Raw genomic sequence first — 26,773 nt, 5'->3', positions numbered from 1 at the left:
CAAGGCCTCGCCTTCTGCTTCCGCCAGCAAATCGGAGCCTCTTAAGGAGTCTTCGGTATCTAATTTGAATTTTATATTTGGTGATACGCTGGAAAATTTTTGATGTGATTTTTAATTGAATGTATGTTGCGTTCATAGGGTAATTATTAGATAGAGGGAGAATATAACTGCATTTTGTGAACTCTGGATTGTTTAGGTTTTGAATTCATTTTGAGTGAATTATAGACTAAATTATGATTGCATTTTTTTTAGTGGATTAGGTTTCCGTAAAGTTTTAATAAATGCAAATTTATTTGAGTAAGGTAATTATTGGATAGAGGAAAAAAATGGCTGCCTTTTATTAAAGGTGAATTGTTTAGGTTTTTGGATTTATTTGGAGTGTATTAGAGATCAAATTATGGTCATTGTAGTTTAATACAGGATAATTGGTGTATGCTTTGGATATTAATTTAAATTGTTACCGAAGTATTTCTTTAATATAAGGCTTGGATGATGCAACATTAGGAAATTTTGAGAAGAACGAAAGTGAAAAAGGTGTACGTGTGTCATAGCAGAAATTTGATCTTTCATTTTTCTCTTAATATTATTTTCCTTTGCCTTTTACGACAATTCTCTCGAACAGTTTATTTATTGGCAATGTAAAACTTTTAATTTCTTAAATTCTCTTTTCTAGTGTTTGTTGAATTATAGGGACATTTGGTTTGTTGGATGTTTACAGATGACAAAATCTCAAGACAAAACTACATCTCATAAGGAGATTTTGTCTGTTATTGATTCTTTAAAGAAGCAACTTGCTGCTGACCACTGTGTTTCAATAAAGGTGCAGTTTTTCAAGCTCGTTTATAGCTGATTTTAAAGTAGCAATCTTTTGGATCTTGTATTCATCATTGTCTAATTGATTTCTGCTCTTTCTTTTGCTCAGACAAGGGTGGAAGAAAATAGGCAAAAGTTGGCTGGTGTCACGAACCATATATATAGATTATCACTGGAAAGAAGAAATCACCTAATAAGTAACATCACAAACAGTGTAGATCTACTAACTAGGAGGCAAAGAGATGCATTTGGGGTGCAAAGTGGTATTGATGCAAGTGATGGGGATAGGGATAGCCATAGCTCCCAGGAAGATGGTCATGCTTCTACAGCTATTCAGGGATCTACTAATCCTTCCAAAAATGTTGTTCGCCCTATTAAGCTCGTTGAGGTTAAAAGATTACCTCCTTATACTACATGGATTTTTCTAGACAGGTTTGTTAGAATACTTTGTATTTTGCCTAAATGTTCTAGATGGGACTTTTTTAAACCTTTTTCTTTTATATAATCTTGTTGTTTATAAAATGTTTCAGCTATACAGCAGCATAAGTTATTTTATTTTTCTGAAAACATAATAAACCAGTGAGCATTTTATAATTATTCCAATCAAAGATAAGTTATGTTTCTTCTAAGAACAACATAAACCCGTGAGCGCATTGTTCACCTGAATATGCTATGCACAATTTCTGGTTTTATAACTCCCAACCACAACAAAGATAAGTAAATAAAAGTGAGATTGAAAAAACAATAACATCTTATAGAGGATTTTCTGCCAATTGTTTAAATTACACCATATCAAAGTTGAAAAGTACTCTTAGGCTTCAGTCCATTGTGAACAAGCTGTTGCCTTGTCTTTTACTTATGAATGAATTATTTTCTCCTTATAGTTTTAGTCACTATAATTATTGTTTGTCTGTTAACTAATTTGAAGCATTGGATATACAACTATGATCTGTTTATGGGTATTCATGAGTCTTTATCAGTAATCCATTATTTTTGAGAGTCATATTGACAGACTGAATACTGTTGTTTTTGCCTCTTAGTCAGATTTATTTTTTGTGGGATTGAATTAAGGATATTAAATTATTAATTAATAGCTAGAATAGCTTCTTCGCTACATTTTAGTGACTTGTAGTAGTGAGTGCTTATCTAATTGAGATATAGAATATCAAATGTTCTAACTTTTACTTGGTGCAATTTTTTATTTACTTGAATTAAAATATTGACTTCTTGTTTGTTGGAGTTTTATTTTAGCTTGCTCACTGTGATATTAATTCCCCACTTTCTCTCCCCTCTGTTTCTCTAGTGGCTCACCTCACCTCTCAGAATCAATTTATTCCCCCACTTTCCTCCTCTCTGTTTCTTCTCTACTTGGACTTTTGAACCATATTTTGAGAGAGCATGGCGACCATTCGTTTATTCTCCAGCAGGTCTGTGCAGCCAGTCACAAGAAACCAAACCTAAGGATTGATTTAACTCCTTGGGATCTTCAGCTCCTTCTGGTGGATTCCATCCAGAAGGGACTTCTTTTTCACAACAAAACCTCCAAACAATGAAGATTTAGAAAACACAACCTTAAACTCCATAATCCACCACCTTAAGACCTCCCTTCATCACGTACGCTTGCCTTCTTTCCCCCGCTAGCAGTCCCTTGCCACCGCTGACCATGCGATAACACAGTCTCCTTTTTCATAGATTGCAATAATGCTGGAGCCGAGTTTATTCATGCCGTAGCTGAGGGAGTTTCAGTTGCAATATCATTGAACCTATCTACGTTCCTAAAATTGTTTACTCCTTTTTCCCACTAAATGGTGTTAGGACACCATGAGGTTACCTCCAAGCCATTGCTCGCCGTGCAAGTTACTGAGCTTGTGGTGGGATCTTTAGTGGTTGCACCATTAACCATTGCTGTTGGCTCATCTTTTGGCATTTCTTCATTTCTTGTCAAAATTTCTCGAGGTTTGAATTGTTTATCCAAACCTCCTCTTCTTCAGCGCTGGTTTGTTCGTGACTGATTGTCCTGTTCGCATACCTCTCTTTACCAACAAACACTTGATAATAGGTTTGTTCCACCACTTCTGCGGCAAATAGTTTTCCACTTTACAAGGGAAAATACAGCAAAACTCAAAGCAAAAGCCAATGCCGAAACTGGCACCAACAATCTCCTCTCTTCAAGCTCTCTTATCTCACTTTTGGCGATCTGCATCCGCAACAAACATTTTGATCCCAGAAGAATTAATTATCGCATCTTGATCGGTGCTAGACAAAGATTGCAAGCAGAATTGCAGCCAGAGTATTTTGAAATGCAGTTCAATCTGGGACCGTAAATGAAAGCAGAGAGGTGTAGAGAAAGGACTTGGCTATGTGGCATTGCAAATGAACGATGTTTGCTAGCACACAGAAGAGAAGTTAATGAACTTCTTAAGTCATGGACAGACAGCCAAAGCTAATAACAATGGACAGCATGGTAACTAATGCTTTGGTCCTAGTAGTTCGCCAAGGTTCAACATTTACGGCAATGATTTGGGTGGGGAAGACCAATTGCAGTAAGAAGCGGACCAGGAAACAAGTCTGATGGGAGATAACATTGTTTACTGGAGAAGAGAAGGCAGTGTAGCCATTGAAGCTTGCCTTTCGACTGAAACATTACGGGTATGGCAAGAGATGCAGACCTCATGGAAGCTGTCATTACTAGTCTAGATTGAGTCCGGAATCTAGTTAATTACATATTCCATTTACGAATAAGTTTCTGCAGTTTTTCATGGATGCAATAAGTTCAAATGGACTATAAGGATGAATGTGTGATGAAGCTTTTATCTTATTTCTAAACATTTGATGATGTTATATGTTATTCTTTCCTAGGCTATTCCTTTTTTTTTTATTCTCTTGTTGCATGATTTATTTTTTGTATTTATATTTTATCTGCAGTTATGTTTCATTTTTCTTATAACAAGTTGTAGCTAGTTATCAAATTAATTTTTAAAGGTAAGCCTAACTATATTTTTTTCTTTGTCTTAAAAAAGAAAAATGATTACTTGTTACTTAATTACACATTTTCTTAATTATCATTTTAAATTGCCGATGATGCTTGTACTTCTTAAACTCTTTTTTTTTTTTTTTTTTTTTGGCGACCGAAGATTTCGGTCAGTTTGTGCGTACCTAACTAATTTACCATACCTATGACCAGGTAAGTCCCTCAATGACCATTCCTATTAAGACGTGACGTCGTGGGAGACTAAATTAAGAAGCTCATGAACCCTTCTTTTACTTTTTACCATCAGACCACCAGTAATGACTAACTTCTTTTAAACTCATTTCACCTTAAATTTTAACATCGTTCATTAGTCCATTCGAGAAAACTTGCCATTCAACCTAAGTTAACAATTTCATTGCTTTTGATTCTGATTTCAGACTTGACAATTTACATTGACCATCCAATAATAAATGACTTCCACGTGTGAGTATCAAGTGCCACATCACAACAGATGCAATAAGTTCAAATGGACTATAAGGATGAATGTGTGATGAAGCTTTATTATCTTATTTCTAAACATTTGATGATTTTATATGTTATTCTTTCCTTAGGCTATTCCCTTTTTTTTTTTTTTTCTCTTGTTGCATGATTATTTTTTGTATTTATATTTATCTTGCAGTTAGTTTCATTTTTCTTTATAACAAGTGTAGCTAGTTATCAAATTATTTTTAAAGGTAAGCCTAACTATGTTGTTTTTTCTTTGTCTTAAAAAAGAAAAATAATTCTGTGTTACTTAATTACACATTTTCTTAATTAATCATTTTTAATTGCCGATGATGCTTGTACTTCCTTTATACTCTTTTTTTTTTTTTTTTTTGGCGACCGAGGATCCGGGTCAGTTTGTGCGTACCTAAACTAATTTACCATGTCCTGACGACCAGGTAAGTCTCTCATGACCTTTCCTATTAAGACGCAACGTCTGTGGGACTTAAATTAAGGAACTCATGAAACCTTCTTTTGCCTTTTTATCATTAGCCTTCAGTGATGACTAACTCTTTTAAACTCATTTCACCTAAAATTTTAACATCGTAATTTCGTAATTTCATTAGTCCGATTCGAGAAAACTTGCCATTCAACCTAAGTCGAACAATTTCATTGCTTTTGATTCACATTTCAGACTTTAAGTCCGTAAATCTACACATATATATATTACTTATCTCAAAGGAAATGACTCAATAATCGAAGATCTGCTACTCTATGGATGTGGGGTTATACATTGGGAGACTTTTTTCACAGTTGTACACGTTACATTAACATTTTTTAAATGAAAAAGATCATCGTTCAGAGTGATGGTTCACAATCACTCACGAATCATGTTTTTTGTATTAAGTTTGGATTGGTTTGGGTTTTAACCTACCCGTATCCACCCATTTGTCAACCTCATAACTTCAAGTTTATGTTGACCATGAATGTTAAAAGACAAACAGGACCTACAACATCTCATTGCCAATTCTTGAAGGAGACAAAACGAATCAGATTTTGATATCTGATTATGGTTGGCTTCCAGAAATCACGTTTGAGAATTAAGCACCGTGGTGAATTACATTACACTAGTTGATAGGCCAATTTCAAGCAAGCGGCAAGTCCATTTCCCTGTGCTAGAATTTTTTAATAGAAGCGAATAGCCAGATAATATAAAAAGATTTCGTAGTTTCTTTCAAGATAAATCTTATTAGGATTTTGATGACTGATTATGGTTGGCTTCCAGAAATCATGTTTGAGAATTGAGATAGACGTGTTGAAATTACATTAAACGTCAGTTGATAGGCCAATTTCACGCAAGCGGCAAGTCCATTTCCCTTCTGCTTGAAATTTTTTATAGATGATAAATAAAAAAATTTCGTAGTTTCTTTCAAGATTATCAAAGACTCTAGGAGATGTACAATATATACTTCAGGAATACTTTTTGATAAATAACTACTAAACTAGCTAAAGAAAGACAACATGGTTTGTGCATAAATTATGACCCAGCATATATCAGCTGCCACACATCTCTGTAAAGTGTTGCCAAATTCAACTATTAATTCCTATTCAACTTTCGTAGTATATTATTCGCATGACACAAGCTGATTGAGAATTGAGAAAACAAATTTAGGGGTGAATCGAGCCGAGTTGAGCTAAGCTCGAGCTCAACCGAATTTACGATGTTGAGTCAAGCTTGAACTCGAGCTATGCAAGGATTATGGGGGATCGAGCTCGAAAAAAAAATCAAACAAAACGATCAAACAACTCTAGCCATAAATTTTACACCAATTGAAATCCCTAGAAACAAATCAAACGAATTCCCTAGAAACTTTACAACATACAAAACCCTAAAACAAATCAAACGAAATCTCCAACTATGTCAGAAAAAAAAACCCTAACCAAAATTTTTACACCAATCGAAAATGATCGAAATAACTCCTAGCCACTAAATTTCGAGTTCAGCGTGGATAATTGAAAGTGTATGTAAGGCACTCAAAGGGGAAGAGAAAGAGAAGGAGAAGAAGGTGACGAAGAAGGAAAGAGAAGGAGAAGTGAGTCTGCGCGGATGAAGAAGTTAGGTTTCTCCCTTTCTCGAATTGAAATAATATTTTATATGCAAAATGGTAAAAACTTGCAAATATCCCCTGTCGAGCTCCAGTAAGCTTGCAAACTGCTCAAGCCGAGTATTGGGAAGCTCGAACTCGAATGACCGAAAACCTCTCTAGAGGACTACCTCTTTGGAGGACCGACGAACCTCTTCGGAGGACCAACATTGACATTCATACGCTCACACCATCACAATTGCTTTCACACACCACACCATTTACTTTTGTTTTCTATTAAATTTCGGATATATTTTTTGACTGGCACCAGAGTCCCCCCCTAGCTGGCACCATCCCGGTGTCAATGATCTATGTCCTCTCTTTTCTCTTGTTTCGTAGGTCCCACATCCCAACTTCCGTGATTGTGGATTCCAAGCATCTCTACGGTAACATCAATATAATAGAATTAGGGTAAAAAGGTATAAGTGTACAATTTTGAACTATAAGGGTCCATTATAAAAAGTGCAAAAATTGTCATCCAAATGATTAGATAATTTTAAATTAGATTAATTTAACAGTTTAAACAAATTAAATAAATGATATGTCCACGTGTAAAATTCTCACTCAGAATGTTTATATAATTTTTTTGTAATTTAACATTACTCTTATTTTATATTAGCAATTATAGTCAACAGTCAAATTTAAACGTTATCATTCAGTATGTTATTTCTTAAATAATTAAAAACCCATGTTGACGGTCAACCGTAATGTTGACCGTTATTAAGGATAATATCCCAAAACCCTTTTATTTTAAAAACTTTTTGAAATAGTAATGAAATCCCATTTTTAACATTACTATACGTATTGGTTCTTATTAATTATTAAAACATCAAAAATATTAAATTCATTTATTTTAAATTTGTTTTAATTATCAGTAAAATTTCAGTTTAAGTAATGTATCATGCTTAGTCTAATTAATGTAATGAAGTAACTGGGGGTTTTTGTGATTATTTCGAAAACGAGAAGGGTCAATAAAACTAAGGTTTAGCGATTACCCCAAACGAAAAACTTGTACGCAATATAAATACAATTAAGTCACACTACCTTTGGGTAGTCGAGTGATTCGATATGAACTCTTGGGTATATTATTCAAGAAGTTTTAAGTTTAAATCCCTCATTAATTGCTAATAAGGGTAGTCACTAGAGTTCTTAATACTCGATCGGTAGTTACAGGATTTTAAGGGATTAGTTGAAGTGTACGTAAGCTAATAGGGATAACTACTAGAGCTTTTATCCGGTTGATAATTCAAAGTTTCGGAGGATTAGTCGAGGTGTGCGTAAACTGGCTTGACATCTCCGTTCATTAAAAAAAAAAAAATTTAAAGTCATTTGACTATTATTGCATGCATAATACATTGGGTATTATCTTTATAAGAAAAACGAAGGAGAAGACAAAAAAAAAAACAACTCACATTTCAGGGCTCTCGCTGCTTTGTTGTTTGTCCAACCCAACTCCAAACTCCAAACAAGGAAGAGGAAATTGCAACAGTGATAATCAAACCACTTTCCCCCCAATTTATTATCCTTTATTAAAACTTGTTCCACGCGCGCCCCACGCGTTACGCAACCAAGTGTCAATTAAACCAATTACTAAATAAAACAAAAGCCCATCAAACCACCAACTACTCAACTAGATTACTTATTGAACCCCAAAAAAGGAATTGTTTGTTTTTTTTTTTTTTTTTTTTTTTGATAGTAGGTTGGATTTTGATGGTCGAGATTGGTCGAAATCTGATTTGGGAGGGACAACTGTGTGTTTCACAAATCACTCGATTACTTACGATGTCGATGAGAGCAAAATTTGAGGGGTTTTGATAAGTGATAATTGAAGAAGAGAATTGTTTTGGTTTGAGGTAGCAAAAATGTCAGAATCGGTTGACGATTGGTTAAAATATAAACTTTGGGTGGGAATATGATATTTTAAAATTTTTTGGGTGAACATGAAAGTGATTAAGGCAAACCTTGGTGGGAAAAAAGTCGTTTACTCTGTATATATTTGCCGTATGCTCAATTGTTTTTGTCTTTCAATGACAGGAGGATCAAAGACATATGGTACACGTGCCAAGAATACAAATTAATTAACGCTAATATCAATAACCTATTCATTCATTAATTGTCTCAAATTACTAAGAGAGGAAGGTGAATGATCTCATACAACTCGGTTAGTCCCAATAACATCTCTTCGCTGCATTTGTCTCCATCATCGAAATTTTCTTCCTTCAGTTTCAAATTTTCAAGATTATAATACAGATCGATTATTCATGATATGCATTTTAATTTAATTTATATTTCAATTATTACCCATCAGATTATAATCATTTTAGCTGGTTTCTTTGTTGGGCTGTTCATAGTCATCCTTGAAACACGTGAGGCATCTTTCAAAGCCGATCCAAGTGGAATCAGGAGGAGTTGATGTCATACTTGGTTAAAATATAAATATTTTAGTTAAAATTAATTTTTCAAAGATGCCAGTGACGCCCACGATAAAAACGATCAACAGCTAAGAAATCTGAAACAACACTGAAAATTGTGATTTATGACCTCCTTATCTATTGTGTTGATGTTAACGTTGACTTTGCATGTGTAAAAGTCTAAGAAATCAAGCGTATGAGAAGATTACCAGAGTTGATTATGATAAAATGGTGATATATGTTGGAAAAAATGTAATTAAAAGTTGATAAAAGAGATTTTTAAAGTGGTTTTGATGCTTTAAGTAAATCATACATCCACTGTTATTTTATTTTTCTCAAATTATTTTTCGAATATTATCTAAAAAACGTATAAATATAAAATAATATTTTATTATAAAGAAAAATAATGGTTAAAACTCAAATGCATACCCAAATTTCATATATCTGACCCTCATTCAATGAAGATTGTTGCTTAATTATATAGGTATAATTGAGTCCAATGTAATGATTACTTTATAAGGTGTCTACTTACGTGAGAATCTTTCATTCCTCTTGATCTTTTTTATGGGATAATGTTGATATAAATCCTCTTAATAACCTGTCTTGCTAAATTTTGATTGATGAGACTAGTAGCTTATTCTGATTGGTGGTACTATGTCAGTGTAATTTTATCCCTAAAATATTAGTTTTCACAATTTTTAGTCACACATGTTAGATGTGTTAATAATTATATATGTTAAAGCATATTCAGATAACTCTTTATATAACACAAACTCTTGATTATAAAGAATTTATTCATAAAAATAAGAGTTTAATAGACTCTTTATCTTTAAAATATAAATTAGAGAGTGAGTTTGACTCTCTATATTTAGAGAGTCAAATTTCACTTTCTATCATAATTTTAATTAATAATCTACAAGTTCTTATGCATTTTATTTATTAATTATCTCTCACATTAAGTCTCTTTCTTAAAAATAAAAAGCATCTTCATTAAATTTTAAAAATTTATTGAATTTGAATAAAAATTATGTTCTTTATATTTTAAAATTAATGAAGATATTCTTTATTTATATGAAAGATGTTCTTCAAAATAAATAGCACAATTAGAGATGCACTTATACCACAAAACTTATATGTATACAAAAGACTCATTACTCTCTTCAAAAACCTCAATAGTTTAAACTGAGTTTACTATCTGTTTGTTATCGAAATAGAAATTTAAATAATAAAATTATATTTTAAAAATCTATCAATATAAAAATGTCATTAAACCATTATTTAGATGGGAAAAAATCGTCCACCATGTTTTACCACAAAACTTGTACGAATACCAAAGCATATATACTAATGACCTCTAGGACTTAGGAATATGGTGCATGCAGATAATATATAATATGATTCTATGAATGTGGGAATTGAAAACGTGAACAAAAATTAAGAATTTATAATTCAAATTGGTCTCCTGAGTTCGTTGGCTGTGGAGTAAGTCGTGTGTATTTTATAATCCAATCACGTATCCGGAGATTCTGGACCGTTGGTAAAAATAAAAATGCAAATCTCTACTGTACAATTAAGTAAATTCACAGCGATAAAATCTTGAAAACAATAAAGTCACGTGAAAATTCCGACAATTAAGTAAATGCAAATCAATAATAATAAAAAAATGTTGTTTGATGAGAAGGGAGATATGATGCTTATATGTATGGTGAGAGACCTCAACATAACCCAATATAAAAGTCGAGACTCTAGTGATTCTCACCTCACCTCTCAGAATCAATTTATTCCCCCACTTTCTCCCTCTCTGTTTCTCTAGTGATGCTCACCTCACCTCTCAGAATCAATTTATTCCCCCACTTTCTCCCTCTCTGTTTCTTCTCTGCTTGGACTTTTGAACCAATATTTTGAGAGAGCATGGCGAACATTCGTTTAATCTCCAGCAGAGTCTGTGCAGCCAGTCACAAGAAACCAAACCTAAGGATTGATTTAACTCCTTGGGATCTTCAGCTCCTTCTGGTGGATTCCATCCAGAAGGGACTTCTTTTTCACAAACCAAAACCTCCAAACAATGAAGATTTAGAAAACACAACCTTAAACTCCATAATCCACCACCTTAAGACCTCCCTTGCACAGTTGCACGTACGCTTGCCTTCTTTCCCCCGCTAGCAGGTCGCCTTGCCACCGCTGACCATGACGATAACACAGTCTCCTTTTTCATAGATTGCAATAATGCTGGAGCCGAGTTTATTCATGCCGTAGCTGAGGGAGTTTCAGTTGCAGATATCATTGAACCTATCTACGTTCCTAAAATTGTTTACTCCTTTTTCCCACTAAATGGTGTTAGGAACCATGAGGGTACCTCCAAGCCATTGCTCGCCGTGCAAGTTACTGAGCTTGTGGATGGGATCTTTAGTGGTTGCACCATTAACCATTGCTGTTGGCTCATCTTTTTGGCATTTCTTCAATTCTTGGTCAAAAATTTCTCGAGGTTTGAATTGTTTATCCAAACCTCCTCTTCTTCAGCGCTGGTTTGTTCGTGATGCTGATTGTCCTGTTCGCATACCTCTCTTTACCAACAAACAACTTGATAATAGGTTTGTTCCACCACTTCTGCGGCAAATAGTCTTTCACTTTACAAGGGAAAATACAGCAAAACTCAAAGCAAAAGCCAATGCCGAAACTGGCACCAACAAGATCTCCTCTCTTCAAGCTCTCTTATCTCACTTTTGGCGATCTGCCATCCGCAACAAACATTTTGATCCCAATGAAGAGATTAATTATCGCATCTTGATCGGTGCTAGACAAAGATTGCAAGCAGAATTGCAGCCAGAGTATTTTGGAAATGCAGTTCAATCTGGGACCGTAAGAATGAAAGCAGGAGAGGTAGTAGAGAAAGGACTTGGCTATGTGGCATTGCAAATGAACAAGATGGTTGCTATGCACACAGAAGAGAAGTTAATGAACTTCTTAGAGTCATGGACAGACAGCCCAAAGCTAATAACAATGGACAGCATGGTAACTAATGCTTTGGTCACTAGTAGTTCGCCAAGGTTCAACATTTACGGCAATGATTTTGGGTGGGGAAGACCAATTGCAGTAAGAAGCGGACCAGGAAACAAGTCTGATGGGAAGATAACATTGTTTACTGGAGAAGAGAAGGCAGTGTAGCCATTGAAGCTTGCCTTTCGACTGAAACATTACAGGGTATGGCAAAGGATGCAGACCTCATGGAAGCTGTCATTAACTAGTCTAGATTGAGTCCGGAATCTAGTTAATTACATATTCCATTTACGAATAAGTTTCTGCAGTTATTTCATGGATGCAATAAGTTCAAATGGACTATAAGGATGAATGTGTGATGAAGCTTTATTATCTTATTTCTAAACATTTGATGATGTTATATGTTATTCTTTCCTTAGGCTATTCCTTTTTTTTTTTAATTCTCTTGTTGCATGATTTATTTTTTGTATTTATATTTTATCTTGCAGTTATGTTTCATTTTTCTTTATAACAAGTTGTAGCTAGTTATCAAATTAATTTTTAAAGGTAAGCCTAACTATATTGTTTTCTTTGTCTTAAAAAAGAAAAATGAGTACTGTGTTACTTAATTACACATTTTCTTAATTAATCATTTTAAATTGCCGATGATGCTTGTACTTCCTTTAAACTCTTTTTTTTTTTTTTTTTTTTTGGCGACCGAGGATCCGGGTCAGTTTGTGCGTACCTAAACTAATTTACCATGTCCTGACGACCAGGTAAGTCTCTCAATGACCATTCCTATTAAGACGTGACGTCTGTGGAGACTTAAATTAAGAAGCTCATGAAACCTTCTTTTACTTTTTTACCATCAGACCACTCAGTAATGACTAACTTCTTTTAAACTCATTTCACCTTAAATTTTAACATCGTTCATTAGTCCGATTCGAGAAAACTTGCCATTCAACCTAAGTTGAACAATTTCATTGCTTTTGATTCTGATTTCAGACTTGACAATTTACATTGACCATCCAATAAATAAATTGACTTCCACGTGTGAGTATCAAGTGCCACATCACAACAGATGCAATAAGTTCAAATGGACTATAAGGATGAATGTGTGATGAAGCTTTATTATCTTATTTCTAAACATTTGATGATGTTATATGTTATTCTTTCCTTAGGCTATTCCCTTTTTTTCTCTCTTGTTGCATGATTTATTTTTTGTATTTATATTTTATCTTGCAGTTATGTTTCATTTTTCTTTATAACAAGTTGTAGCTAGTTATCAAATTAATTTTTAAAGGTAAGCCTAACTATGTTGTTTTCTTTGTCTTAAAAAAGAAAAATAAACTTCTGTGTTACTTAATTACACATTTCTTAATTAATCATTAAATTGCCGATGATGCTTGTACTTCCTTTATACTCTTTTTTTTTTTTTTTTTTGGCGACCGAGGATCCGGGTCAGTTTGTGCGTACCTAATAATTTACCATGTCCTGACGACCAGGTAAGTCTCTCAATGACCATTCCTTTAAGACGCAACGTCTGTGGAGACTTAATTAAGGAACTCATGAAACCTTCTTTTCCTTTTTTCATTAGGCCATTCAGTGATGACTAACTCTTTTAAACTCATTTCACCTAAAATTTTAACATCGTAATTTCGTAATTTCATTAGTCCGATTCGAGAAAACTTGCCATTCAACCTAAGTCGAACAATTTCATTGCTTTTGATTCACATTTCAGACTTTTAAGTCCGTAAATCTACACAATATATATTACTTTATCTCAAAGGAAATGACTCAATAATCTGAAGATCTGCTACTCTATGGATGTGGGGTTATACCATTGGGAGACTTTTTTTCACAGTTTACACGTTACAATTAACATTTTTTAAAATGAAAAAGATCATCGTTCATGAGTGATGGTTCACAATCTCACGAATCATGTTTTTGTATTAAGTTTGGATTGGTTTGGGTTTTAACCTACCCGTATCCACCCTTTGTCACCCTCATAACTTCAAGTTTAATGTTGACCATGAATGTTAAAAGACAAACAGGACCTACAACATCTCATTGCCAATTCTTGAAGGAGACAAAATCGAATCAGGATTTTGATATTGATTATGGTTGGCTTCCAGAAATCACGTTTGAGAATTAAACAACCGTGGTGAAATTACATTACACGTGAGTTGATACCCAATTTCAAGCAAGCGGCAGTCCATTTCCCTTGTGCTAGAATTTTTTTAATAGAAGCGAATAGCCAGATAATATAAAAAGATTTCGTAGTTTCTTCAAGATAAATCTTATTAGGATTTTGATGACTGATTATGGTTGGCTTCCAGAAATCATGTTTGAGAATTGAGATAGACGTGTTGAATTACATTAAACGTCAGTTGATAGGCCAATTTCACGCAAGCGGCAAGTCCATTTCCTTCTGCTTGAAATTTTTTATAGATGATAATTAAAAAAATTTCGTAGTTTCTTTCAAGATTATCAAAGACTCTAGAGATGTACAATATATACTTCAGGAAATACTTTTTGATAAAATAAACTACTAACTAGCTAAAAAAGACAAGCATGGTTTGTGCATAAATTATGACCCAGCATATATCGCTGCCACACATCTCTGTAAAGTGTTGCCATTCAACTATAATTTCCTATTAATCTTTCGTACGTATATTATTCGCATGACACAGCTGATTGAAATTGAGAAAACAAATTTAGGGGTGTAATCGAGCCGAGTTGAGCTAACTCGAGCTCAACCGAATTTACGATGTTGAGTTCAAGCTGAACTCGAGCTATGCAAGGATTATGGGGATCGGCTCGATAAAAAAATCAAAACAAAAACGATCAAACAACTCTTAGCCATAAATTTTACACCAATTGAAATCCCTGAAACAAATCAAACGATTCCCTAGAAACTTTTACAACATACAAAACCCTAAAACAAATCAAACAAATCTCACTATAGTCAGAAAAAAAAACCCTAACCAGAATTTTTACACCAATCGAAAATGATCGAAATAACTCCTAGCACTAAATTTCGAGTTCAGCGTGGATAATGAAAGTGTATGTAAGCACTCAAAGGGGAAGAGAAAGAGAAGGAGAAGAAGGTGACGAAGAAGGAAAGAGAAGGAGAAGTGAGTCTGCGCGGATGAAGAAGTTAGGGTTTCTCCCTTTCTCGAATTGAAATAATATTTTATATGCAAAATGGTAAAAACTTGCAAATATCCCCTGTCGAGCTCCAGTAAGCTTGCAAACTGCTCAAGCCGAGTATTGGGAAGCTCGAACTCGAATGACCGAAAACCTCTCTAGAGACTACCTCTTTGGAGGACCGACGAACCTCTTCGGAGGACCAACATTGACATTCATACGCTCCCACCATCACAATTGCTTTCACACACAACACCATTTACTTTTGTTTCTATTAAATTTCGATATATTTTTGACTGGCACCAGAGTCCCCCCCTAGCTGGCACCATCCGGTGTCAATGATCTATGTCCGTCTCTTTTCTCTTGTTCGTGTCGCCACATCCCAACTTCTTGATTGTGGATTCAAGCATCTACATACGGTAACATCAATATAATAGATTAGGGTAAAAAGGTATAAGTGTACAATTTTGAAACTATAAGGGTCCATTTAATAAAAGTGCAAAAATTGTCATCCAATGATTAGATAATTTTAAATTATATAATTTAAACAGTTTAAACAAATTAAATAATGATATGTCCACGTGTAAAATTCTCACATCAGAATAGTTTATATAATGTTTTGTATATTTAACATTACTCTTATTTTATATTAGCAAATTATAGTCAACAGTCAAATTTAAAACGTTATCTATTCAGTATGTTATTTCTAATAATTAAAAACCCATGTTGACGGTCAACCGTAATGTTACCGTTTGATTAAAGGATATATCCCAAAACCCTTTTATTTTTTAAAACTTTTGAAATGTAAGAATCCCATTTTAACATTACTATACGTATTGGTTCTTATTAATTATTAAAACATCAAAAATATTAAATTCATTTATTTTAAATTTGTTTTAATTATCAGTAAAATTTCAGTTTTAAGTATATGTAATCATGCTTAGTTCTAATTAATGTAAGTGAGAGTAACAATGGGGGTTTTGTGATTATTTCGAAAACGAGAAGGGTCAATAAAAACTAAGGTTTAGCGATTACCCCAAACGAAAAACTAATGTACGCAAATAATATAATACAATTTAAGTCAACTACCTTTGGTATCGAGTGATTCGATATAACTCTTGGTATATTATTCAAGAAGTTTTAAGTTTAAATCCCTCATTAATTGCTAATAAGGGTAGTCACTAAGTTCTTAATACTCGATCGGTAGTTACAGGATTTTAAGGGATTAGTTGAGTGTACGTAGCTAATAGGATAACTACTAGAGCTTTTATCCGTTGATAATTCTAAAGTTTCGGAATTAGTCGAGGTGTGCGTAAACTGGCTTGAACATCTCCGGTCATTAAAAAAAAAAAATTTAAAGTCTTTGACTATATTGCATGCATAATACATTGTGTATTACTTTAATAAGAAAAACGAAGGAGAAGACAAAAAAAAACAACTCACATTTCAAGGCTCTCGCTGCTTTGTTGTTTGTCCAAACTCCAACTCCAACTCCAAACAGGAAGAGGAATAATTGCAACAGTGAATAATTCAACCACTTTCCCCCAATTATTATCCTTTATTAAAACTTGTTCCACGCGCGCCCCCCGCGTTACGCAACCAATGTTCAATTAACCAAATTACTAAATAAAACAAAAGCCCATCAAAACCACCAACTACTCAACTAGATTACTTATTGAACCCCAAAAAAAGGAATTGTTTGTTTTTTTTTTTTTTTTTTTTGGAGAGCGAGGGATGTTACTTTAGGGTTTCAAGCAGACCCGCCAAATCCTCTCGCGAACCCTACCATACACACATTCTTATTCGGCATTGTCTATGCATGAATCGGATCCTGATCCGAACCGCCATTGCCGATTTCGGTTCAGTTTACAATGGCTTCCAAGGCCTCGCCTTCTGCTTCCGCCAGCAAATCGGAGCCTCTTAAGATTCTTCGGTATCTAATTTGAATTTTATTTTGGTGATACGCTGGAAATTTTTGATGTGATTTTAATTGAATGTATGCTGCATTCATAGGGTAATTATTAGATAGAGGGAGTATACTGCATTTTGTGAACTCTGGATTGTTTAGGTTTTGAATTCATTTTGAGTGAATTATAGACTAAATTATGATTGCATTTTTTTTAGTGGATTAGGTTTCTGTAAAGTTTTATAAATGCACATTATTTGAGTAGGTAATTATTGGATAGAGGAAAAAAATGGCTGCCTTTTATTAAAGTGGATTGTTTAGGTTTTTGGATTTATTTGGAGTGTATTAGAGATCAAATTATGGTCATTGTGTTTAATACAGGATAATTGGTCTATGCTTTGGATATTAATTTAAATTGTTACCGAAGTATTTTCTTAATATAAGGCTTGGATGATGCAACATTAGGAAATTTTGAGAAGAACGAAAGTGAAAAAGGTGTACGTGTGTCATAGCAGAAATTTGTCTTGCATTTTTCTCATAATATTATTTTGCTTTGCCTTTTACAACAATTCTCTCGAAGAGTTATTTATTGCAATGTGAAACTTTTAATTTCTTAAATTCTCTTTTCTAGTGTTTGTTGAATTATAGGGACATTTGCTTTGTTATGTTTACAGATGATAAAATCTCAAGACAAAACTACATCTCATAAGGAGATTTTGTCTGTTTTGATTCTTTAAAGAAGCAACTTGCTGCTGACCACTGTGTTTCAATAAAGGTGCAGTTTTTCAGCTCGTTATAGCTGATTTTTAAGTAGCAATCTTTTGGATCTTGTATTCATCATTGTCTAATTGTTTCTGCTCTTTCTTTTGCTCAGAGAAGGTGGAAGAAATAGGCAAAAGTTGGCTGGTATCACGAACCTATATATAGATTATCACTGGAAAGAAAATCACCTAATAAGTAACATCACAAACAGTGTAGATCTACTAACTAGGAGGCAAAGAGATGCATTTGGGGTGCAAATTGGTATTGATGCTGATGGGATAGGGATAGCCATAGCTCCCAGGAAGATGGTCATGCTTCTACAGCTATTCAGGATCTACAATCCTTCCAAAAATGTTGTTCGCCCTATTAAGCTCGTTAGGTTAAATTACCTCCTTATACTACATGGATTTTTCTAGACAGGTTTGTTAGAATACTTTGTATTTTGCCTAAATGTTCTAGATGGGACTTTTTTAAACCTTTTTCTTTTATATAATCTTGTTGTTTATAAAATGTTTCAGCTATACAGCAGCATAAGTTATTTTATTTTTCTTAAAAAAAAAAAAAAAAAAAAAAGGATCCACAATCTAAGTTTTAAACTGTTGACTGTGCTATTGTTTAGTTTATTATGAAACCAGTGAGCGTTTATAATTATTCCAATCAAAAATTATTTTTCTTCTAAGGAAAAACATGAACCGTGGGCGCATTGTTCACCTGAATATGCTATGCACAATTTCTGGTTTTATAACTCCCAACCACACAAAGATAAGTAAATAAAAGTGAGATTGAAAAAACAAAACATCTTAATGAGGATTTCTGCCAATTGTTTAAATTACACCATATCAAAGTTGAAAAGTACTCTTAGGCTTCAGTCCATTGTGAACAAGCTGTTGCCTTGTCTTTTACTTATGAATGAATTTTTTCTCCTATAGTTTAGTCACTATAATTATTGTTTGCTGTTAACTAATTTGAACATTGGATATACAACTATGATCTGTTTTGGGTATCATGAGTCTTTACAGTAATCCATTATTTTGAGAGTCATATTGACAGACTGAATACTGTTGTTTTTGCCTCTTAGTCAATTTATTTTTGTGGGATTGAATTAAGGATATTAAATTATTATTAATAGCTAGAATAGCTTCTTCGCTACATTTTAGTGACTTGTATAGTGAGTGCTTATCTATTGAGATATAGAATATCAAATGTTCTAACTTTTACTTGGTGCAATTTTTTATTTACTTGAATTAAAATATTGACTTCTTGTTTGTTGGAGTTTTATTTTAGCTTGCTCACTGTGATATTAAGGTATAATGATTCTGATGCAGAAATCAAAGAATGACAGAGGATCAGTCAGTGGTGGGTCGAAGGAGGATATATATGCCACAATGGCGGTGAAGCACTAATCTGCAGTGACAGCGGAGGAAGCAATTGAAGAAGAGGAGAAGAGATTTTGTGGATTCTGAAGATTTTATTCTTAGGTTGGTATAATCAACTATTTGACGTGATCTAAATATTGTTGTCTCTGGGTTCTTTTCCCTTTCTCTCTTGATATAAGCTTTTATTGTTATTTTTTTTTTTTTTGTTGTTGATTATCGGTCACTCTTAGCTTTTGCTCTAATTCATGTTTGTGAGTAATAAATTCCCTATACTATTTTCTAAGTTCGTTTTTCAACCTAAAGCAATTAATTTTCATTCTGTAATTTAGATTTAGTTATGTCAATGACTTAACTTCTTTAACTTCTCAATTTTCTTCTCTGAGTGCTTCATCCTAACTCAAGTTACCCTTAAGACCTTGCACTAATCTTTGAATTGACTTTGTGAATTTTTCACCTTGCTGGGATCTCAGATCATTTTGGTCGACCTATGAGTGCTACTCCATCCTAAGTTCTCTAAAGCACTCCTGTTTAATTATGTCCTTTCTTTTCTCATCACTAACTTTCAATGCTTGCATACCAACTTTGGTCATCATATGTGCCTGCATCTTAGCTGATGAAAAGTTCTTCTATTGAGGTTTTGTTTTGGATAGATCATGAGAATACTCTGTATTTTCTCAAAGGAAGCAGTGAGTACTTGAGTTGAAAGCATTGATTATTTTTAGTATGTGGGCTGGATCTTTTGAAACTTTTATTAGTTGTTTGTCGGGCTATGAATTGCTTAGGAAGGTTTTGTAGCATCTCTCTCACTTTTTTATTTTTATTTTTTAAAATTTAGGCTCCATTTGGTTCACTATTTTGGGAGTTTTTAGAATAGTCTTTTGAAAAAGGTTGAGTTGAGTAATATTATGAGAAGTTTTTTGACATTTTTTAATAGCATTTTCTGAAAATATTTAGATTATTTTTAACCCCTTAGGTTTGTTAATTTAACTAAACACTCCCAACAATAAAAGTTTATAAATCGACAAAAACACTTCCACCTACCCACATTTGCCAGATTCCGACCACCACCGTTGGTAGGTGGCCGAAATCTACTGTAATGGTGCACTTTTGGTTGAATATGGCTTGTAGTGATCTGATATGGCCTTTTCTGACTAGATTTACCGTGCATTTGGCCAGAAAAGGCTAGATCTACGGTCACTAGAATGACGGCCAAGATATGACAGCCGTTAACGGCCAAAAACTCTAGCCAGATCTGGCTGGAAAAGGCTGGACTTGGCGGTAATAGATCTGGCCTTTTCCGTGGATCTGGCCGGAAAAGGCCAGATCGGCGCACTACCGGCCATATCCAGCCGGTAGTGCGCCACTATGGCAAATTCCGGTCACCTTCCGGTGGTGGTGACCGGAATCTGGCAAATGTGGGTGAGTGGGGGTGTTTTTGTCAATTTATAAACTTTTATTGTTGGGGTGTTTTGTTAAATTAACAAACCTAGGGGGTTAAAATAATCTAAATATTTTGAGTTGAATAAAATAGTATTGTATTTTGAATATTGAAACAAATGTGTATTTGGATAGGATTGGATTGGATAGGCTAAAAATAGTGAATAAAAGGGGCCCTTAATTTTTTTGCAATTAATTTATCCTTAGCCAACTTTTCTTAATAATTTTATCTGGAACCCAGGTTTTTCTAGATACGTAACCAATCTGTCGTAGGAATTTTGATGTTTTTCAACTAATTCTTGTGTAATTTTTGTTTTAATTACCAGCATGACTGTGAAAGAAGTTGGTTTATCTGATACTGTACTGGAATCACTGGCGCAGTGTTTCTCCAGAAGTCCTTCTGAAGTCAAGGTATGGACTTAATCTCAGTGGCAGATTGGTATAAATTTTCATTTGAAGAAGCAGACAATTTTGTTTAATCTGCAATTATTTCCTTGTTTATTATCTGATAAAAACTGGTCATAGTGTAAGCTTTGGTCCAGCCGTTTCCCATTTACTTTGTGCTGGCTTTACAGAGATATGAAACACCGTCCAACATCTTATACAGGCAAGATATGAAATTCTAGTGAAGGAAGAGAATGCTGTTGGGGGCTCTAACGATGGCAATGAAGTTCCAAATATGAGTTTTGTTGGAAAAGATCTTGAAGCAGCTCTGGATTCTTTTGACAACTTATTTTGTCGTAGATGTCTTGTAAGTACCATTCTGTACTTTAAAATTTGTTGTTTTCATCCATCTTCCTGTAGTTAAGGACATTGCTATTCTCTTTGTGTTGGCAGGTTTTTGATTGCAGGTTACATGGATGTTCGCAGGACCTTGTGTTTCCTGTAAGTTGATTCTGTAACTGACTGTTAATATTTATTAGAAGATCTTTCCAGGTTCTAATATTTTTCTTGTAAAAAAAAAAAAAATGTCAGGCTGATAAACAACCTCCATCATACCATTTAGATGAGGATAATGTGCCATGTGGCCCACATTGTTATCGATCGGTATGTTCCGGCTGTTTGATTGATATGATTTATGTGCTTGGTTTATCTCCTTGAAGAATTTGAAAACAATATATTAAGTAGCTTTATATTCACTTGTGTCAGGTTCTGAAGTCAGAAAGAAATGCTGCAGTTAGCTCCCCTTTGAAGGTTAATATTGAAGAAAGATCTGTCTCATCATCTGATTGTGCTGGGGCTCAGACATCATCCAGGAAGAAATCTTCAGTTCTGTCTGCTAGAAGGCGGGTAAAATCCTACCAAAGTGAAAGTGCTTCGTCCAATGCTAAAAACATTTCTGAAAGCAGTGACTCAGAGGTTGGCCCCAAGCAAGATACCACCTCTACCCACCGCTCATCACCCTCAAAAACTAAGGTGGTTGGAAAATATGGAATACGTAAAAGGAATAGCAAGCGAGTTGCTGAACGTGTTCTTGTTTGCATGCAAAAGAGACAGAAGAAAATGGCAGCTTTTGATTCTGATTCCACTGTGAGTGGAGTTCCTCCACCTAGTGATATGAAGCTTAGATCTTATTCACGCAGAGAAAACGAAGATGCTAATTCCTCTTCACATAAGAATGTTAAATCTCCAAATTCTGGAAGGACTAGGAAGAAGGGAGTTCAGGATAGCCGCAATTCAGTGCAGGGTGAAGTTCCCATTGTTCTATCGTCTGAGATGACTACTGACCCACCTGCAACCAGCAGTAATAGCACCTTTAGGAAAGAGGAGTATGTGGATGAGAACATTTGTAAACGAGAACTAAGTGATGATAAATCTTGGAAAGCTATTGAAAAAGGTCTTTTTGATAAAGGTGTTGAAATCTTTGGCCGGAACAGGTTGGTCAACGGAATCTGTGATGTGTTAATATTTACCATATTACTTCATTTTCCTGAAAAGAATTTTTTTTTATGTGTAGGATTGGAGATGAATTTTTGCATGATTCAGATTTGACCTTTAATAAAAAAAAAACTTGCGTCAATCTCTTTTTAACGAGAAATGATGTTAGTTTTTCATTTTTCTTGTGAAAAAACAACTATTAATAGGTTTAGTGGTATTTAGCATATGCCCCACATATTCCTTGGCTTCATGAAATTTTAAAAGCTCGGGATCACTGTAAAGTACTTATTTGAGTAGTTTTGCTGTCAATTTGTTTCCATATGGTTATTTTTTGTTGGCAGCTCATAAGATTCAATTTTACAACCCAATTTTTCTTTTTGCTGTGTCTAATGTGTAGTTTGAAAACGCTTTGCTGTATATATATGTCATTGTTTTTGCTTATTGTTTCCAAGATATTTTTGTTTGTGTTTATTGATGCTTCATCTAAGGGTGGAGCTTTGTTGGTAATGGCAGCTGTCTAATAGCTAGGAACCTATTAAATGGATTGAGGACTTGTTGGGAGGTTTTCCAGTACCTGACTTCCTCTGAGAATAAACTCTTTGGCGAAGGTGATGCCGCAAATTCTCTTCTTGAAGGCTATTCTAAGTTTGATTTAAATGGAAATATGGTTAGTATTTTTATCTTATATGGTTTGCTTGACTCAAAATATTGGACTCCCCTTGATTTAAGAAGTATATTTCTTTTTTCCTTTCTTTTTTATTTTCAAATTTTTTTGGGGGTCTTGGTGGTTTATATGAACATTAGGGTAACAATGAAGTAAGAAGAAGATCAAGATTTTTACGTAGGAGAGGTAGAGTACGTCGCCTGAAGTATACTTGGAAATCTGCTGCTTACCATTCAATTAGGAAACGGATTACTGAGAGAAAAGATCAGCCATGCCGGCAGTATAATCCATGTGGCTGCCAAACTGCTTGTGGAAAGCAGTGTGCTTGCCTTCTAAATGGAACCTGCTGTGAAAAGTATTGTGGGTGAGTCCTTATTTTTCCCTTTAATTCATAGAAATCAAACATCTAGAAGTATCTAGGTGTTTCTTGCCCTGAAAATTGCAAATTACTATTTTTTACTAAGATGGCTGCTTTCCTTCCTGATTTAGTGTGCAAGTTGGAAGAGTTTCTGCATGTCTCACCAGTTTACGGAAATTGTGGGGTTTATGGATCTAGATGTTATTTAAGCTTTTGTGTGTGGTTGTGCATTGCGTGCATTTATTGATGTGTGGCTGTCTTACACCAATTTAGGCAATTATCGGGTCATTCTTATAAATGTTTTGCGACAGGATTTTATTGTACACTCAATGATAATATTGATGATGCATGGATAATCTCATTTAAGATTTACATATTGATCCAGATGTCCCAAGAGCTGCAAGAATCGGTTTAGAGGCTGTCACTGTGCTAAAAGTCAATGTCGAAGTCGTCAGTGTCCATGTTTTGCAGCTGACAGGGAATGTGATCCAGATGTTTGTAGGAATTGTTGGGTGAGGTGAGTTTTCATTTTGGATGCTCATTCGTTCAGGTACTTTGTAGCATATTGTGAAAAATATCCCTTGATTGATTTGTGGGAATAAAAACCAATGATAAATGGGGGACTATCATGTTAAGTATGATGCTGCATCTTAGTTACACATTTGCTTTATCTGTTTTACTCAATTGTGAATGTGTTTTGGTTTGAGGAGTTTTAGCTTCTCCTATGGTAGTAATTCATGAAATTAACCCCAAAGGGTGGGTTCACTGATAAATCCTCAGTTTTTAAACAAAAGTTCAAAGATTCAAAACCCTTTGGAGTCAGCTACATGGGATATTTGGTTTCCAACTACTAATTGTTGGTCTGACAGCAGTCCTTCGTTTTAAACACTATGCACATATAAGTGAGGCTGAGGGATTTTTGGGTATCAAAACAATTATGAAAATTGAAAATGGATCAATAGATGTCACATTTCTTTTTCGCCTAGACAAATCAGTTGAATTTTGTTATCTTACGGTGCCCAGGTAACTAAGCCAATCTTTTACTATTGGTACTCTTTTCACTGTTTTCACACTATCTGTCATTTGAGCTTTCTTAATCGGTTTTGCAGTTGTGGTGATGGTACTCTTGGAATTCCTGACCAAAAAGGCGATAACTATGAATGTAGGAATATGAAGCTTCTTCTTAAACAACAACAAAGAGTAATTGCATTCTTCTATCACCCTGCTTTTGTTACTTTCTATTTGAATTTACTTAGACTGATGAATGTTGTATATATTTTTTCCTTTCTACTGTGAAGATATTCTTCAAATATTTTTCTACATTTCTGGGCTTGGGGATTAAATTTACTGAAGTCATCAAGTTTTGGGATGAGCATCTTTTCTAATGACTAATGAGTGTTAAGCTCTGCTTAATTTTGGAATTTGTTCAGTAGAAGAGGTATTTGTTTAATTTTGTCCTTGAGTTATCATTTAATCTAGTATTTATTATCTTAGAGTTCAGTGGTTGTGTTCCTTTTGTATATGTCCCATGTACTGAAGTGGTACCTTTTCTCTGTTATTTTGACAAAAGTTTATTAATTATTAAAAAATAAATGCTGCTTTTAGGTTTAATTGGTTGGATTCACTATTCCATTTTTATGGATAAGGTGGTATATGAAATTGCATATGGTCAAAACAATAACCCTAAACTGATACCTTCTGGAACCTTGGGCATTAATAATTTCTAATCAATGGAATTTTTTGGTTTCTGGAGTGTGAATTTAGTAATGTTGAGGGCTGAGTTCATATGCAGTCACAATATATTTGTTTCGTAAGTTTAAGGACAAAATAGGGTATCTAATGTTTGATTCTAAGCAGTAAAATGTTCAGCTTAGATACAGAGGTGAAATTCTGTAACGTTTTTCTGCTTGGTATTCTGTGTGGGTGTGTCTTTCTTTCTTAGCAGTTGCCTTCGGTGTATATCAAATATACCACTTAATTGGCATTGTATTGATTAGATATGTACTGTGAATGTAACTGATTCTTGTAAAACTACTAGAGTTTGAAATTAAAGATTCTACATTATATTTGCGTTGACTCACGTCTAATCCTCCATTTGTACAGGTTTTACTTGGCAGGTCTGATGTTTCTGGGTGGGGAGCTTTCTTAAAGGTAATATCCAGATTTTATTTAAGCTTAGCCCAACCGAAGGAATCAGTCTTCATATGATATGACCTCTGTTTTTCTCTTGATGCTAAATAAATTTTGGCTTGCCTACAGAATAGTGTTGGAAAGCATGAATATCTTGGTGAATATACTGGAGAGCTGATTTCACATCGAGAAGCAGACAAACGTGGAAAGATATATGATCGTGAAAATTCATCATTTCTATTCAATCTCAATGATCAGGCATGATCTATGGCACTACAGATTGTCTCAACTTTTTTCCATTTGTGCTAAATATGTCTGTGCTAAATATGAGTATTTAAATCCATGTCTGCAGTTTGTTCTTGATGCTTATCGGAAGGGTGACAAATTGAAGTTTGCAAATCATTCTCCAGATCCAAACTGCTATGCAAAGGTAACCCTTTGACTACCTATGCACTCAGGTTCTGCCAACTGATCAAATGCCGCTAAACCTTTTTTTGAAAACAGTAGTCTAGATTCTAGATGGAGCATCACATGTTGAGCAGTGAGTATGCTAATTTGAAGTTCATGTTTAACCATTGTCTGGCAGGTCATCATGGTTGCAGGGGATCATCGGGTGGGCATTTTTGCCAAGGAGCGAATTAGTTCTGGAGAGGAACTTTTTTATGATTACCGTTATGAGCCAGACAGAGCTCCTGCTTGGGCTAGGAAGCCTGAGGCATCTGGGTCAAAAAAGGAGGACGCTGCTCCCTCAAGTGGCCGTGCTAAGAAGCTTGCTTAGTTTAAGCATTTATTATAAGCTCAAAGTTTAAAATTTTTACATTCTTTTAACATGTGGAAGCATCATTCTCATTTACCTTGGAGAAAAGTTTGCTCTCCATCATTTTGTTGGAGATGCAATTGTCATCTCCATAGATAAACCTATTCAATTCTTACTTTTGATTCATGTTTATTCCATTGCAGACTACATCCACTAACTTTAGGAAATTAGTTCATTGGATAAAGGGCAATAGAAAAAGCAGTATTATTGACCACTTTTGTTTTGTTGCTCGTATCTTCCTTTCTCTTTTCTGTGAATAATGTTTTTATCATGGATTGCTACAAAAATGTACTTCAACGCATTACCTACATTACCTGGATTACTTGCTTTTAGGTTAAGCTTTCATTTACTTGTTGTGACCATCAAGTTCTTGTACTCGATGAATATAGTAAAATTTGCCTGGTATTTTCCTTGAAAAATTATTAGTATTAACAAGTTTTAATCAGTTGACTGATCCCGTACGCAAGTGTTTTAGTTCCCTTTTCAGGTGGCCAAAC

General features: G+C 34.3%; 1 protein-coding gene and 1 pseudogene across 1 annotated transcript; both read left to right on the top strand.

Annotated features, from left to right (window-relative positions):
• On the top strand, window positions 1-26,518 carry LOC116138393 (histone-lysine N-methyltransferase CLF-like). Its single transcript, XM_031424101.1, is given in 20 exon segments — window positions 1-55; window positions 719-820; window positions 923-1,245; window positions 18,942-18,995; window positions 18,997-19,032; window positions 19,034-19,057; window positions 19,059-19,094; window positions 20,756-20,840; window positions 21,037-21,180; window positions 21,267-21,314; window positions 21,405-21,476; window positions 21,579-22,306; window positions 22,821-22,974; window positions 23,112-23,335; window positions 23,715-23,846; window positions 24,439-24,529; window positions 25,433-25,480; window positions 25,589-25,717; window positions 25,812-25,889; window positions 26,046-26,518. Coding segments are annotated over 19 exon segments (2,700 nt in total). The 5' UTR covers window positions 1-55; the 3' UTR covers window positions 26,238-26,518.
• LOC116138394 lies at window positions 10,605-12,232 on the top strand (annotated as a pseudogene).
• Window positions 26,519-26,773: the final 255 nt, after the last annotated feature.

Source organism: Pistacia vera, unplaced genomic scaffold (assembly GCF_008641045.1).
Source record: "Pistacia vera cultivar Batoury unplaced genomic scaffold, PisVer_v2 Contig340, whole genome shotgun sequence".
In the NCBI taxonomy this organism is placed as follows: domain Eukaryota; kingdom Viridiplantae; phylum Streptophyta; class Magnoliopsida; order Sapindales; family Anacardiaceae; genus Pistacia; species Pistacia vera.
This window is presented reverse-complemented; position numbering and strand designations above follow the sequence as displayed.